Source organism: Tursiops truncatus, chromosome 5 (assembly GCF_011762595.2).
Source record: "Tursiops truncatus isolate mTurTru1 chromosome 5, mTurTru1.mat.Y, whole genome shotgun sequence".
Classification (NCBI taxonomy): domain Eukaryota; kingdom Metazoa; phylum Chordata; class Mammalia; order Artiodactyla; family Delphinidae; genus Tursiops; species Tursiops truncatus.
In genome coordinates this window covers 92,860,674-92,878,364 of record NC_047038.1, presented here as the reverse complement: position 1 = coordinate 92,878,364, position 17,691 = coordinate 92,860,674, and the positions used below count along the sequence as shown (strand labels likewise).

At 34.3% G+C, this 17,691-nt stretch overlaps 1 protein-coding gene across 8 annotated transcripts in view; it reads left to right on the top strand.

Moving 5' to 3' along the window:
- CNOT6L (CCR4-NOT transcription complex subunit 6 like) overlaps positions 1 to 17,691 on the top strand; it is a 128,311-nt gene that overhangs the window by 75,277 nt on the left and 35,343 nt on the right. For all 8 annotated transcript variants that reach the window (XR_012332078.1, XM_033857155.2, XM_019932767.3 and 5 more), the window contains 3 exons: positions 9,425 to 9,493; positions 12,154 to 12,311; positions 13,658 to 13,812. Coding sequence is in view for 7 of the 8 variants with exons in the window: in XM_033857155.2 (XP_033713046.2) it covers positions 9,425 to 9,493; positions 12,154 to 12,311; positions 13,658 to 13,812 (382 nt within the window). In the remaining variant the exon portion in view is untranslated. The remainder of the gene's footprint in view (positions 1 to 9,424; positions 9,494 to 12,153; positions 12,312 to 13,657; positions 13,813 to 17,691) is intronic.

The following is a 17,691-nucleotide window of genomic DNA, read 5'->3' as shown; positions in this document are numbered from 1 at the left end:
TCAAGCTCATGAATGTATTCTCCTATGCTAGTATCTAAAAACTCCATTTTTTACTTGCAACACTTAGAGCTATAGTCTTCCCAGAATTGAGTTTGTGTAACACAGGAGTCAGTTTTTCCATGTGTGTATTAAATTAACCCTTAGCCATTTATTGAAAAGACTGTCCTTTCATTACTGTTTTTTTGTGCCATCTTTGTCATGAATCATCAGTGTTCTTATGGTATTTCTAGATTCTCTATTTTTTGTTCTCTTCATCTAGTCTTTATGGCAGTATAACATTGTTCTTAATTATGGCAGTTTTGTAAAATGTTTTGAGATACAGTAGAGTAAGTCTTCCCTCTTGATTTGATTATAAAGTCTTGGCTAGTTTTGGCCCCATGCTTCTTTTGCCTTGTATTTTCATTAAAATTGCTAGAAACAGCTTTTCAAATTTCTCCCCTCACCCAAGTGTAGGGATTTTGATTGGGGATACAGTTGACTCTTGAACAACACAGGTTTGAACTGCACGGGTCCACTTATATGCAGATTTGTTTTTCAAAAATAGGATCTATAGGATCCACGTTTGGTTGAATCTGTGGATGTGGAACCGTGGATATGAAGGGCTGACTGTAAGGTTATATGCAAATTTTTGACTGTACAGGAGTCAGGGCCCCTAACCCCTGTATTGTTCAAGGGTCAACTGTAGATTGCTTTGGAAAGAATTGACATGTTTGCAACACTGGGTTTTCTAATCTAACGGTGTAGAATATTCTTTTATTTATTGTGCCTTCTCTAATTTATCTCATTATTTAGTTTTAGGTTTCTGTGTATTGGTCTTGTGCGTTTTTATTACATTTATTCTAGGTATTGACTTTTTTGATGCTTTTATAGTCTTTTTGAAAATAAATAGTATCTTAATGGATATTGCTGATTTGTGGAGTGCAATTGAGTTTTGTATACTTCGTGGTATTCCCACCTTGCTGAACACTTGCTAAATATGTATTCAACCACTTTGCTCAATTCATTTTAATCCTAATGCATTTTAATGTCAATTTACGCAAGCATATCATCTGTAAATTCTACTTTTAATATTATTTTTCTAATTCTTATATCCTTTATTCTTTTTCTTTATTGCACTTGCTAAGACCACCAGTAAACTGCTAACTAAAAGTGGTCATAATGGTTATCATTTAATTTCATAATTTATTAGCTTTTAATAATTTATATTTAAGTAGGACGTTCACTGTAGTTTTTGTTTGTTTTTTTTTGCGGTACGCGGGCCTCTCGCTGTTGTGGCTTCTCCCGTTGTGGAGCACAGGCTCCGGACATGCAGGCTGAGCGGCCATGGCTCATGGGCCCAGCCGCTCCGCGGCATGTGGGATTCTTGCGGAATGGCGCACAAACCCGTGTCCCCTGCAACGGCAGGCGGACTCTCAACCACTGCGCCACCAAGGAAGCCCATTCACTGTAGTTTTTATATTGATAGTTTAATCAGATTAAGGGTTTTCTTCTATTCCTAGTTTGCTAAGAGAGTCTGTTATTTTTTTATTTTTTTGCGGTACGCGGGCCTCTCACTGCTGTGGCCTCTCCCGTTGCGGAGCACAGGCTCCAGACGCGCAGGCTCAGCGGCCACGGCTCACGGGCCCAGCCGCTCCACGGCATGTGGGATCTTCCCAGACCGGGGCACGAACCCGTGTCCCCTGCATCGGCAGGCGGACTCTTAACCACTGCGCCACCAGGGAAGCCCTGTTATTTTTTAATATGAATAAATGTTGAGTTTTATCAGATGCTTTTTTTCTGTTAAGATGAGTATAAAATTTTTGTCCTTTATTCTGATAATTTGGTAATTGCATTGATGGTTTTTCATATTACCACCTTTGTATTCCTGGAATAAGCCCAAGTAACTTTTAATATATTATTATTCTTTTTATATATCCCTGTTTCTATTTGCTGATCTTTTACTTAGGATTTTTTGCATGTGTGTTTGAGCGAGACTGGCCAGTAATTTTTCTTGTCAAGTTTTAATATAAAGGTTATGTTGGCCTCATTAAAGTTTTAGGGGATTATTTTATCATTTTCTGTTATTTAGAAGAATTTATTTAAGATTGGTATTCTTTCTTTCTTAAATATTTGGTAGAATACATCTGAGCCTGGGGTTCCTTTGTAGGCAGTTTCAATTACTGATTTAATTTCTTTAATAACTATAATACTTGTCCGATTTTCCATTTCTCTTTTTATCAGTTTCTGAAAGTTTTTTTTGGTAATTTGAATATTTTATCTAATTTTTCAAATTTATTGGCATACAGTTGTTCAGAATATCTTTTTATGAGGTTTTAATGTCCATTTAATATATTGTGATGTCTCTTTTCCATTCCAGATACTAGTTGTTTGTGTTGCCTCTATTTATTTCATGAATAGTCTTGTCCAGGGATTTATCAATATTTTCTTTGAAGAAAAGAACCAATTTTTAGCTTTTTTGGTCATCTCTATCATACTTTTTTTCCCACTATCAGTAATTTCTTATCTTTACTTTCTGCTTTCTTTGGGTTTCATTTGCTGTTTTCTTTCTAACTTCTTATAACACTTAAATCTTTCACTTTTAGACATTTTTTTCCTCTGATGTATTCATTATTAAATCTCCCTCTAAACATGACTTTTAGCTGTATCCTTCAAGTTTTAATTTGTATAATTTTCATTATCATTCAGTTCAGCATATTTCTCCAAGCACTCATTTCTTCTTTGACTGATGAGTCATTTAGAAGTTTATTTTTTTATTTTTAGGAGAGTTTTTCTAGTTTTCTTTGTCATTGATTCCTAGCTTAATTCCATTGTGGTCAAGGAACGTACTCTGGTTTAAATTCTAAAAATATGTTATATATTAGCAAGCTCATGCTTAATTACTTTTTATAAATGTTAAATATGTACTTTAAAAGAATGTGAATTCTGTAGTTGTTTGGTACAGCATCCTATGTATATTAAAGTTTGCTAATTTGAATGTGTTATATATACTTAGTGATTACTTTGTTTTTATTCATTACTAATAGAGCTATGTTAAAATATCCCACTTTGATTACAGATTTGTTTATTTCTTCTTGTAGTTCTTGCAACTTTTAATTATATATATTGAGAATATATTTTCATGTGTTTCATCTTTCTGGTTATTTGAAGCTTTTATCATTATGCTATTCTTATTACTTTCATATTAATATAGCTACATGAAAAAATATAGCTGCGTGAGTTCTATTTTGGTTAGAATTTGCACTGTATATCTTTTTTCTGTTTTTTCTATGTTAAACTTTTTTGTATCCCTATATCTTAGTAGTTTCTTCTGTCTTCTTACTTCGGGTTTATTTTGTTCTTTTTCTTGTTTGAAGTAACAACTTAGACTGTCGATTTGAAATCTTTTCTCATTTTCAATGTAAGAATGTAGCACTATACACTATAATTTCCCTCTCAGAACTACTTTAGCTGTATTCCATACATTTTGATATGTTGTATTTTCATTTTCATTCTGTCCAGTGTATTTTAAAAAAAATTTCCTCTGAGTCTTCCTCTTTGACTCATGGATTATTTAGAAATATGTTACTTAATTTCCTGTTGTCTGTTACTAACTTTTTGTTTGATTCCAGTTTGGGACCAGTTGGGAAACCTTCTGTATTATTTCAATTCTTTTAAATTTCTTGAGGTTTGTTTTATTGTCTATCTGTGGTTTGTTGGGTGGAGTATTCTTCACATGCAAATTAGATCATGCCGGTTGCTGGTGGTATTTAATTCCTCTATATTTTTTGTAACTTTCTGTCTAGTAGTCTTACCAGATGTTATAGTGCTAAAATTGCCAACCATAGTTGTGGATTTGTCTGTTTCTCCTTTCAGCTTAGTCAGTCTTTGCTTCATGTATTTTGAAGTGGTGTTGTTTATGTATACATATTGAGGATTGCTACATCTTCTTGATGAATTGATCTTTTTAATCATTGTGTAATAACCTCCCTTGTTCCTAGTATCTTTTTTGCTCTTAAGTCTACTTTATCTGATGTTAACATAACCACTCTGCTTTTTTTTGGTTTGTTTAATGTTTACGTACTCTTAGATTCAGCTTCACTATGTGTATGTGAACTGAATTTCTTTTATTAGTGTACAGTTGACTTATATGTCATGATTTTTATCTACTCTGCCAAGATTCCACTCATTTAATTTGTGTATTTATTAGACCATGTACATTTAAAATAATTATTGATATGTAGAACTTGAATCAGCCATTTTGATACTTGTATTCTGTTTGTTTCCTTTGTTTCTCCTTCATTTATCTCTTCTTGGTTTCTTGTGGGTTACTTAAACATTTTTTTAGGATTCCATATTTTATTTATGCTGTTTTAGAGTATATTGTCTTGTATAGTTTTCTTAGTCGTAACTTTAGATATCACAATATACATACGTAGCACAGTCTATTGATAATGGTGTCTTATCACTTTAAGTGAATTATTGATGCCCTACTTCCATTTGTGTCCCTTCACCCTCCCCACTTTTTAATTTTTTTAATTTTTATTTATTTATCTATTTATGGCTGTGTTGGGTCTTCGTTTCTGTGCGTGGGCTTTCTCTAGCTGTGGCAAGCGGGGGCCACTCTTCATTGCGGTGTGCGGGCCTCTCACTATCGCGGCCTCTGTTGTTGCGGAGCACAGGCTCCAGACACACAGGCTCAGTAATTGTGGCTCACGGGCCCAGTTGCTCCGCAGCATGTGGGATCCTCCCAGACCAGGGCTCGAACCCGTCTCCCCTGCATTGGCAGGCAGATTCTCAACCACTGCGCCACCAGGGAAGCCCCCCACCCTCCCCACTTTTAAAATATTATTGTCCCTAGTATTTCCTCTACCTGTACTAGGTACCACACAGGTGTTACAATTTTTGTTTCAGCCATCAGATACGATTTAAGAAGCTTATGTGGAGAAGATTAATCTGTTATATTTATCCTTATTATTAGTCATTCTCTGTTCCTTCCATTTTGATGTTCCATTTCTTCTGTTACGTTCTTTCTGTTTAGAGAGCTTCCTCTAGTCATTCTATAAGGGCTGGTCTGCTAGCAACAAAGTCTTGTAGTTTTCCTTTGATAACATCTTTATTTTTCCTTGATTTATGAAGGAAAGTTCTGCTGGATACAGAATTTGAGGTTAACAGTTCTTTTCTTTTAGCACTTTATCACTTCCTCTGGCACCATGGTTTTAGAAAAGAAACTTATTGTTCCCCTTTAGGTAATGTGTCATTTCTCTGAGGTTTTTGTCTTTAATTTTTAGCAGTTTCATTATGATGTGTTTGGTGTGGCTTACTTTGGTTTTATTGTTTGAAGTTTGCACATCCTCTTAAACTTGTAGATTTATGTTTTTATTAAATTTGAGAGTTTTTAGTCATTATCTCTTAGAATACTTTTAAGTCTGCATTCTCTTTCTGAACTCTGATGATATGAATCTTAGATCTACTGTTACAGTCCCACAGGTTTCTCAAGCTCTGTTCATTTTTTTTTTTCAGTTTCCTTTTTATTGTTCCTATTGAGTAAATTCTCTTGATGTGTTCTCAAATTCAATCATTTTATCTTTGGTTATCATTATTATTGTGCCCTTCCACTTCTTCCCTAGGGTTTTCTGTTTTTTCAGTTTTCAAGAGAATTTGTAATTACTTTTCGTAGCAGCTCTATGATAGCTGCTCTAAAATTTCTGTCAGATAATTTCAACATCTGAATCATCTCTGTGTTGTTGTCTGTTGGTAGTCTTTTCTCACTTAAGTTGTGATTTTCCTGGTCTTTGGTATGACCAGTGATTTTCAGTTGTGCCCTGGATAGTTTGAATATTCTGTTAGGAGATTCATGACCTTTTAAAAACCTCAATAGCAGGCAGCCAATTTAGGTTTAGCATGTGGGTTCTGTTGGTCCTCCCAGGCTCAGCTGGCACCCTCTCTGTGGGGAGACCAGGCCCAGTGCTGCCAGCCACTGGGAGGTGTGGGAAATCAGAACTTGCCTTGCATGCCTCGCCACCCTGGGTCTATTCCTGGTGGCTTCAGGGCTGTCTCGCACTTAGTGTGGCATGTGTGGGAGATAAAAATGGGAGAATTGTTTTTATCACCTTAGAGGTATGATGCTGAAAGACGTATTAAGATGTCAACTGCTGTTCTTCTTTTCATAATGAGAATAGACTTATCTTCAATTTTGATCCAAATCCTTGTGCTGTGTCTAGGACCATGTAGATTTATCTATTAAACAGTCTTTATCTGATTTGATAGTTGGCCCATATAACTCTGTATTCCTCTCCTTTGTCATATCATCGGCTATGCAATTTTATCTTTGAAAAAAGTCAATTTTAAGTATGTGCCACACATGAATATATTATTCTCCTTGTAAGAAATACTTAAATTCCGGTTAAGACTAGATTTTCCTTTGACCACTACCTTTAATTCCAGTCCCCTCTGTGTAAGTAAACACACTTGTAAGTTGGATGTGTATCCTTGTAGGCATGTCTATAGACATTACATATAAAAATTATACCAGTAGAAGTTTTATGGTATTACTTTGCATGTGTGTTTTAAATTTTTTTCTAATAAAATATATCCTATTATTATAATGTATCTTATTATTTAATTAAAATGTATCATATATATTTTTCTACTTTTTTCTCACTCAACAGTATTTCTTATATACCTTTCCACTTTAGCACACATGTATCTTTTTTCTTTTAAACTGTAGCATAGACTTCTGTGAAATGGATAATAACCATTTACCATTGCTTTTGCTGTCACAAACAGTGGCATAATGAATATCTATTTGAATGCTGCTTTAAGCAGATAGGGTTGATACCAAGAAATAGAATTGCTGGGTCACAGGGACATGAATGTTTTAAATTTTAAAAGATGATGCCAGTTTGTCCTCCCAGAGAGCTGTACCAATTTGTATTCCCACCAGTTGTACGTGCAAGTATCTGTTTCTTATCCCCTTCACCAACCCTGATGTTAGTAAACTTAAAATTTTTTTTTGTCAATTTGGATAAAGACATGCTATCTCATTTTTTAATGTTTCCTGGTTACTGGTGAGATAGAGTATTTTTTCCTATGTTTTTGTTCTTTGGTTGTTGTTGGGGAATATTATACGTTTTACTTACACTGATATATTGTGCTGTATCAGTTAAGATATGGGAAGCGTCAGAATGTTGACATCACCTTACTTGTCTTATTTTGATATCTTTTGTGCTGTCTGAATGTTTAACTATTTGCTAATAAGGATCCCAGCAGCTAAAAAGTTCCTTGTTTACTCTTCATTATATTTACATAATGAGCTTTCCATTTTTTGAGATAGTTGCCAAGATTCTGGCATGGCACTCCTAGCAGGCATGATTATTTTCCAGGATTCAGTGTGTTGGACCAGCTGGATGGTTTGTTTGTCATCTTATGATGACCTTCATATGGACTGTGCAAAATAACGTTCATTTCACTTTGTGAAAAGCATGGCTGCTAAAACAGGCATCCTTTTTAGGTAGACTTCAGAACATCAAAATGATTAGTAAAGTGAAACTTTTTTAAAGGTCTTGGATACTGTGGTCAAAATTTCTATGGCTGGATGATGATGGAGTGTTTTTGTTTTAAAGGAATACATTTCTTATCCACTGATTCCCTGGGTAAATCTGTAAACTCTAATCAAATTGTTCTGTAACTGCAAATGTGTTTAAAAGGGAGAAGAAAAAGAGGAAGTTAAATCTTAATTTAGGAATTTTCTTTCATCTGATAGTTTGGTAACATTTAGTTCCATAGTATTGACAATCATATCTGAGCAGTTAATGTTTAACCAGTGCCTTCCTTTTTTCTGTATAATGTAGCTCTAATCTCTTGCTTTGCATTGACATTATGAAAGAGAGAAAGAGTAAAATTAGGAAATTAAAGCCCTGTTAGAAAATTCAGTAATTTTTATTATGCATGCATATTTGTTTTTTTATTTTAAAAATATTTGAATATTTTGTTCGTCAGTGTGTTGAAACTTCACATAGCTTTGATTTACCAGCTGGGAACAAAGCTGGGTCAACACAATTTATATGTGTAATTAAGACATAACACCTTACTTAAGTTCTTGTTTTTGTTTTTTTAACATCTTTATTGGAGTATAATTGCTTTACAATGTTGTGTTAGTTTCTGCTGTATAACAAAGTGAATCAGTTATATGTGTACATATATCCCCATGTCCCCTCCCTTTTGCGTCTCCCTCCCACCCTCCTTATCCCACCCCTCTAGGTGGTCACAAAGCACCCAGCTGATCTCCCTGTGCCATGCAGCTGCTTCCCACTAGCTATCTGTTTTACATTTGGTAGTGTATACATGTCAGTGCTACTCTCTCATTTCATCCCAGCTTACCCTTCCCCCTCCCCGTGTCCTCAACTGCATTCTCTGTGTCTGCGTCTTTATTCCTGTCCTGCCTTTAGACACTATAAAACTCTTAGAGGAAAACATAGGCAGAACACTCTGTGACATAAATCACAGCAAGATCCTTTTTGACCCACCTCCTGGGGAAATGGAAATAAAAATAAAAATAAACAAATGGGACCTAATGAAACTTAAAAGCTTTTGCGTAGCAAAGGAAGCCATAAACAAGACCAAAAGAAAACCCTCAGAATGGGAGAAAATATTTGCAAACAAGCAACTGACAAAGGATTAATCTCCAAAATATACAAGCAGCTCATGCAGCTCAATATCAAAAAAACAAACAACCCAATCCAAAAATGGGCAGAAGACCTAAATAGACATTTCTCCAAAGAAGATACACAGATTGCCAACGAACACATGAAAGGATGCTCAACATCACTAGTCATTAGAGAAATGCAAATCAAAACTACAATGAGGTATCACCTCACACCAGTCAGAATGGCGGTCATCAGAAAATCTACAAACAATAAATGCTGGAGAGGGTGTGGAGAAAAGGGAACCCTCTTGCACTGTTGGTGGATGTAAATTGATACAGCCGCTATGGAGAACAGCATGGAGGTTCCTTAAAAAACTAAAAACAGAACTACCATATAACCCAGCAATCCCACTACTGGGCATATACCCTGAGAAAACCATAATTCAAAGAGTCATGTACCAAAATGTTCACTGCGCACTATTTACAATAGCCAGGACATGGAAGCACCCTTACTTAAGGTTTTAAATAGGTACTTTTTTATAAATACTGTGTAAGTATAAATGCCACTACTGAATTTCCTCATGTTCTTTTTGGATATTAGTTACGTGTTTTATGCAGAACTCTTCGTCAACTTCCTTCAGCTTCTAAATCTTCGTTATATTTCAGTACTATATTTTTAAGTCAGTTTGTGAGGCATTATAGCTGAAGAGAAAACAGAAGCTGATTTGACATTACAAAGCAAATGATACTGATTTTAGAAAGACATGAAAATATGTTTAAAAGAATATATATTTTTTCCAGTTCATCCAGAGCAGCTTCCTCCGAGGCCATGGATTACATTAAAAGAACGAGACCAAATTCTGCCATCAGGTAAATAGTTTTTCTTATTCTTCCTTGACTTTTTTCAGATATACTTGAAATGCCATTTGGGCTTTGTGATAAAATTGACAGGCCTTCATTTTACCTCCCCTGAGTAGATGCGTTTTAAAATACTGATCAATAGACTTAAAAGTCTACCCTAAGGCTTATGTACAGGGATCTCATACCTTTCACAATGATGCAGCTCTTGGTTTTAAAATTAGTTCTTGTAATAGAGCTTTCCAAGTGGCATCTTCACATAGGGTTTGGTGATTTAAGAAAAATGAGTAGTAATGAATTTTCTTCTGAAAAATTTTAAACTACTTAGATACTTTATCTTTCTTGAGTGGGTAGGCTGATAATGCTTTGTAGAAGGATAATTTAGACTGAGTTCAATTTACTGTATTGGAAACAAAATACGATACCAGGCCAAGGGTATAGAAATGATATAGGGTGAAGATTTGAGCAGTTTAATTATATGATTTAGCATTTCTAGAACTGCAGTAATGTAGGAAATAGAAACCTTTGTCTTTTGGTGCAGACCAATGATGATTTGACATTTATAGGGCTTCTTACTGCTCATTAGACATTTTATGATTGGGAATTCTGCTTAAAATAAGTTGTTATGAATTAATATTCTTCTTAATCACAAGCGATAGTTTTCATGATACCTAATTTTGTTTTAAAAATGAAAATTTTACTGTTTTAATATGAAGGCAAACCAATCACTGAATACTGATAATTAATTTTAAAGAGTAAACCACAGAATTTATTATGTACTTTTACAACAATATAAAGCCCGTCTTTTTTTTTTTTTTAATTTAAGCTAAGAAGTGGAAGGATTCAGAAAAAATCATTTGCTTAGGTATCGGGAGATGTGCGAAGTGTAATGTGTTCATGGTTCTATTTATATTTTAATAACACTGAGAAATATTATCATATTAGTACATTTCTGTATCTTCTAGAGGTAATAATTTTAAAACCACCACACTCTGGAGCCATAGTATCAGCCTGTTCTAAGAGGTACTGTATCAGTGTTATCAAGAATAACACTTCTGTTATCAGGATTCACATTGATGGTCTGAGTAGAACGAATACCTCAGTTTTTCTACAAAGCCTTAAGTTAGGCAGATTTATTTTGTGTTTAGCCTTCCTTAATGTGTAATTAATTGTTCCCTTTCTGGTATTAAAATGATATTAAAAACACCATTTTCTAGTTCTTCAAAGTAATCCCTTTCTGAGCACGAGTTAACATAATCTTGAAGAAGATCTTTCCTAATATCACATACCTTCATTTCCATTAAGAAGAGGAACAACAGAAACAAGTTTTCATTAGTTGTTGAATTCTCAAGTAATGTGTTCTTGGGTTTTCCTTTTTGAAAAACCACTATGGATTTTTCTTGGGATGTCTGACTTCCGTGAGTAGAATCAGTGCTACAAAAAACAAAAAAAAAGATATTAAAAATGCCTTTTACTTCTGATGCATAGGGAGATGTGTATAATAACTAACAATGGTTAAGGGTGATTTATAGCCACAAAACTATAATGGTAATTAAACTATGTAAGAATTAATCCCAGATAGTGAAAAGAGGTACCAGTATACAAAATGGCCACCAGTCAGATTTCCAGGGGACCGTTGAACTAAGTTTCTCTTAATACCTTTCCCATCATCTGACTTTGAATCAACTTCAGTCAAGTGTTACTTCATTCTTGGATTCCTCACCTTTTATTAAGTACTTGATTCTCAACTGTGTCTGCCCATTATAATCACCTGGGAAGCTGTTTAAAAATATTAATACCCAAATCCTAATATACTAACTTAATTAGTCTGGAGTAGGGCGCTGAGTATCAGCATTTTTTTTAAAAAGTTCTACAAACTGATTCTAATGGACAGCCGGGATAGAGAATTAATGATAAAAATCAGGGCTTTTCAAACTGGTGTGCATGTGCATATGAATCACCTGGGGAGTTTGTTAAATTGCAGGTTCCAATTCATTAAGTCTTTGTGAAGGCAGAAATTCTTCAGTACTGAGTTCCTAGGTGATAACTGATGCTGCTGGTACTTAGAGCACATTTTTGAGTAGCAGGGATACAAGCTGCGTTTTCCTATTAGTTTGCTTGTAGTCCTTTTATAGGCATTTTAAAATGAGAATTTAGTTTTAGAAATGAACATTTGATTTGGTAAAAAAGGATTCTCTTATGACTGAACTTTGTTAGTCCATATTCTTCTGGCTTAGAGCAGTGAGAGCATTAAGAGACCCAAAAAAGTATTAAGTATGGATATTTTGTTAATACAAGTTAATGAAATTAGAGCCTTTTAACGAGAAAAATTAAAATTTACTTTTATTCCATTTATAAAGTTTTGCTCAGTAAATTATGTGCAAAAAAATGGCATTCTGATTTAAAAGTTGAATTTTTATTAAAATATTCTAAAAAATCACAAATATGAAGTATTAGTCTAATTCTGGTAAAAGGACTTTGATGTGATGGATTCCAGTGAAGTTTTATAGGTATAGTTTAATGGAATCTTGCCCAAGGCATTTCACGATGATGATATTTGGGGTATGTTTGTGTGACATGTGTGCTTGTGTAGGTGTATATGTGATATTGCTTTAGAAAACATTGCCTAATTTTCTCCCTTTTGTCTGTTGTTTTTTTCTCCCACTTCTTAGCATCATTCACGGTTATGTGTTACAATGTGTTATGTGATAAATACGCCACCCGGCAGCTATATGGCTATTGCCCATCCTGGGCATTAAACTGGGAATACAGGAAAAAGGGAATTATGGAAGAAATTGTTAACTGTGACGCAGATATCATTAGTCTTCAGGTAACACTATAGAAATTAAATTGTCTTTAACTTAAAGGTGAACCTAAAAATTATAGAAGATCTTACTTTTGGGAGAGTTCCTGTGTTCGAAGGAAAACCCAAAGCAATTATTTTCTCTCCTCTTAAAAAAAAAAAGGACAATTTTAATAAGCACGTCAGATATTTCTACAACTTCTAGAGTAGTTGGAAATTTTGAAAAAATATAAAGAATAATGGAGGGGGCTTCCCTGGTGGCGCAGTGGTTGAGAGTCCACCTGCTGATGCAGGGGACACAGGTTCGTGCCCCGGTCCGGGAGATCCCACATGCCGCCGAGCGGCTGGGTCCATGAGCCATGGCCACTGAGCCTGCGCGTCCGGAGCCTGTGGTCCGCAACGGGAGAGGCCACAACAGTGAGAGGCCCGCGTACCGAAAAAAAAAAAAAAAAAGAATAATGGAGGAAAACACCTAATCCCATATCCCAAATATAGTTGCTGGGTTAAAACTTCTGAAGTATTTCTTGTACACTTTTAAAAAAATTCACTTGCCTATTTATTTACAGATATGTACAGATATGTTTTCAAAATAGAGATCACACCATTGATGTATTTTGTACCTTGTTTATTGCACTTAATACACTTCCCATGTTACTAAAATTCCTCAAAGCCAATTATATGAATATATATTAATTGATTTAGCATTTTCCCTACTGTTGGACATTCAGGCTGTTTATGTTTTCACTGTTACAAAATCATGTTGTTATGAGCATTAGCATACATAAATCATTATCTTTACACTTGATTATTTCATTTGGAAAGATTTGTTAAAAATATGTTATGGGTCTAACTTAATAATTACTACTTTAACACAGACCATTGGATTATTGGTATTCAGGTACCTAAAAATTCCTTAAGTAGAATTTTTTGTTGGTAGATCTTAAGCTTTTCACTCTTGAGTATCATTTCTTTCTACCACAGTTGAGAAATTTGAAATAATTTTTAAAATTACCTCTTTATAATATAAAATTTGCTATTCCATACCACCTAATCTATAATATGACCAACTTTCAATTGTTCATTTACCAGTTGAGGAAGTGAAGTATAGTGGAATGAATTCTAAATTGGGAGTCAAGAGACTTGGGAACAACTACCTGTGTGAGCATGAGAAAATCACGTTATTTTCTGGTTCTCTTAGGTTTTAAAAAGCTGCCATTGTCAAATGGTGGCTGCTATCAATAAGATAAGGTACTTAGATAATATTTTTTAAGTGAAGTATTTTAACTTGGTCACACCTTACTCACAATGCTGCACGTTTTTATATCTTAGTTTTCCTCTGTCATGTCAATGATAATGTTTCTTTGTCATCTCAGGAAGTGGAAACAGAGCAATACTTCACTCTCTTTCTGCCAGCATTGAAGGAGCGTGGATATGATGGATTTTTTTCTCCAAAGTCACGTGCCAAAATCATGTCTGAGCAGGAGAGAAAGCATGTGGATGGTTGTGCAATATTCTTCAAAACAGAAAAGTGAGTTAAGGCAATGAAGCATAATAGTGTACTTATTTCTTTAATTCCCACACATTTGAAATTGTCTTTGGTTTGACCCTGAAATAGACAGGTAATATAAAAGTTTAAAACTACTGGTAATGTTTTATTTCTTAGGCTGTGTATTGAAAATAAGAATGTTTACTGTATTATTCTTTATGCTTCTTTTGCCAAATTACATTAAAAATATTAAAGAGTATATACTTGAATATGATACTGTATTTATATATTTTCATGAAGTAAAATATTAGTTTTTGTGTAAAAAAGAAAGTAGATTTTTTTTGCTAGTTGACCTTTTTCAGAATCATTCATTTTATGAACTTTTCATCTTTTTAAATTAACATTCTATATGTTTATTTAGTCATTCATTCACTAAATGTTTACTGAGCATTTGCTTCGTGACAAATGCTGTGCTAGTCACAATAGTCTCAAAGACATACAGTTTCTATCCCACTCAGAGCTCTAGTAGGAAAATCACAATCTAGTATGGTATATATGAGGTGGAGATATGCAAGGATAGATAAGGGAGGACACGCACAGAGCTTATGGAGGTAGGGAGTTAAAGGATTGACTGAGACAGGACAATGGAAAGCGGTCATGACCTGAAATGGAAAACAGAAAACATGACCTTTGTTTTTTCAGGGCTGTAATATAGTTGATGAAAATACAGTCAAAGATAAGATGATGACTGCTTATTAAAATACATGAACAATCTTGTAGAGACCTCTGTGCTTTTAGTATTCTTGAGTTTAAAATGGAAAAGATTATCTGTTCAGAGTTAGTGACAAGAATTAAAGGAGATAATGAATGGATAGGTACTTCATAAATCATTAAGTGTCCTGGAAATATTTATATTATTGTCATATTTCTCTGTTTCTGTAATCCTTTGCAATATTAGTATTTCTCTCTTACTGGGTTTATGATATTGTGCGCATTGGATTTAGGAACTGCATTTCCTACTTGAGGGTGCAGAGCCGTAACACACTTAGAGGGCTATCTCTCCCTTTTTTTTTTTTTTTTGGTTTGGAGTTGTGAAGAGTTTATTTTGTGACTGTTTATTTCATTCTTTTATTTATCTATTTATTTTTATTGAAGTATAGTTGAGTTAAAATAAAGTGAGTCAGTTATACATACATACATTCTTTTTTATATTCTTTTTCATTATGGTTTATCACAGGATATTGAATATAGTTCTCTGTGCTGTACAGTAGGACCTTGTTTATCCATTCTATATATATAACAGTTTGCATCTACTAACCCCAAACTCCAAATCCATCTCTCCCCCACTGCCCCTCCCCCTTTCCGTTCCCCCTGGGCAACCACAAGTCTGTTCTCTATGTCTGTAAGTCTATTTCTGTTCATAGATAGGTTCATTTGTGTCATATTTTAGATTCCACATATAAGTGATATCATATGGTATTTGTCTTTCTCTTTTTGACTTACTTCACTTAGTATGATAACCTTTAAGTCCATCCATGTTGCTGCAAATGGCATTATTTCATAGAAGGCTATCTGTTGAACGCTGGCTGAGTGACTAGATGGTTAGAGGCAGATTCCTTTGGTTATCATCCTGAGGAAAAGAGAGAAGTATATTTTTGCCTCATAAAGGCTGCCAGTTTTACAGTGGAAAATTTGAAGGAACCTCCAATAGAAGACTGAAATATATGGATTCTCATAGAGATTGTATCCTGTAGTTAATAACTTAGGTTTGATACATTAGATAGGGAATCATCTACTAAACGCCTGTGACTATTTTCCTATATTTTCCTGTTTGGTGCCTATTATAACAAATCATTTCAATGTTTTTATTGATACAAGCCTATTTATTACCAGCATGGCATGTTATTTTAAGTAAATGAATTAAGTGAATTTGAAAGATATTTGAACCCCTTCTTCTCACTTATTTGTACCTACTTTTCATATCTTTTCTGTGACTTTTTAATAGAGATTTTTCATTTGTTTAATAATTAGTACAGGGCCCTGAAGTATTTGAGGTCAGGATATGCTAAATTCTTCTAGTGGGTTGCTGATTTTTTTTTTTAACAAATTTTAGAATAACAATAGCTATTACTTTCATAGTGTTTACATGTCCGCCAGTTTCTTTTATTTATACTGATTATCTTATTTAATTTTTAAAGCAATCCTCAGAGGTAGGAATAGAGCTATTTCCTCATTTTTATAGATGAGGAAACCAAGACATAGAGATTAGCTGGCTTCACAGTCAATGCTTTTAACCACTGTACTAAACTGCATCTTTAGATTTCTTTTTTTTTTAATATTTATTACTTTTTTTAATTGAAGTATAGTTGATTTACAATGTTGTGTTAGTTTCAGGTGTGCAGCAAAGTGATTCCGTTTTACATATATATATATATTTTTTCCAGATTCTTATATAGGTTATTACAAAATATTGAGTATAGCTCCCTGTGCTATATAGTATGTCCTTGTTGTTTATCTTTAGACTTACTGTTTCAGCTTCCGATATCACTTGTACCTATTAAAAGGTTACCTCATTTGGGAAATACTGCCTTGAATTTGATATTTGTTACCAGTATTCACGCACAAATTTCCTTGAAACAATTAAAAAAAGAATTACTGATAACATTGAGACATGTAACATCAATCTGTTTTTCCATTTGCCATTGTTTCTTTCTGAAAGATGATAATATATAAAATTTTTTTCATTCCCTTTACAGTTTTGAGAGGAAAATCTAAAATGCCTTGATAATTTACTAGAGGTAATTAAGATTTTGAACTAACAATTGTCTAGGAAACTTTAAACAACCAAGTATTTGAAAACTGATACTTGAATTATTAAAAATGCTGTAAATTATTTAAGAGATAAATACATAGGAAATACTTCGATGCATCATTTGCATTTCTTTCCTTCTTCAACTTTTTGCCTAAACAGTAACATGGATCCAGCAACAGATGAAGACCTTGAGTGTGATATGTTGTTAAATTCCACCTGTTTTGAACAGTGCCAAATAACTTGCTGATGTCATGTTATATGTCCAATGCCAAACTATTTGGAATTTAACACAAAGTATACTATGCTGCATTTCTTCTACTCCTTCAGATTGGAGAAATGATGCAGTGCAAAGAAAAGACTGTTTGGAAGCCAGGTGGTTTTCCTGCTTATGTAGCTGTATAATCTTGAATGAGTCACTTACCCTTTCTGGGCTTATTTTCTCATTTGTACATATTTGTGTATTACCTTGTAAGAGAATTTATATGATTTACAAGACTAACAGTTAAAAGATAGCTGTAGAAGAGTGCTTCAATTCTCTGTACTCATTCTCAAGGTCTTAATCTTCTAAAACCAGAGTATCAGATAATTTCTCATCTTCATTGATGAAATATTTTTCCCTTCATGGAAAACAGTGGTACAGAATGGGTAACAATAAATGGAAACTATAATAATCACTATTTTTAGCAAAATATTACAATAAAAATCTCTTATCCATCATGATGGAAGGATAGTATATTGCTTAGTAATGGCTGGGACACAGACCATTATTCAGAGAATTAGAATACATTATATTTTATATTGTTTTTTTGTTTTTGTTTTTGCTGTACGCGGGCGTCTCACTGTTGTGGCCTCTCCCGTTACGGAGCACAGGCTCCAGACGCGCAGGCTCAGCGGCCATGGCTCACGGGCCCAGCTGCTCCGCGGCATGTGGGATCTTCCCGGACCGGGGCACGAACCCATGTCCCCTGCATCGGCAGGTGGACTCTCAACCACTGCGCCACCAGGGAAGCCCAACCCCTATATTTTATATTGTATACATTATACTTTATATTGTATACATTCTAGTTTAATCTTTGGGGATTCAGAAGGCACTTCAAGATTTGGTAGCA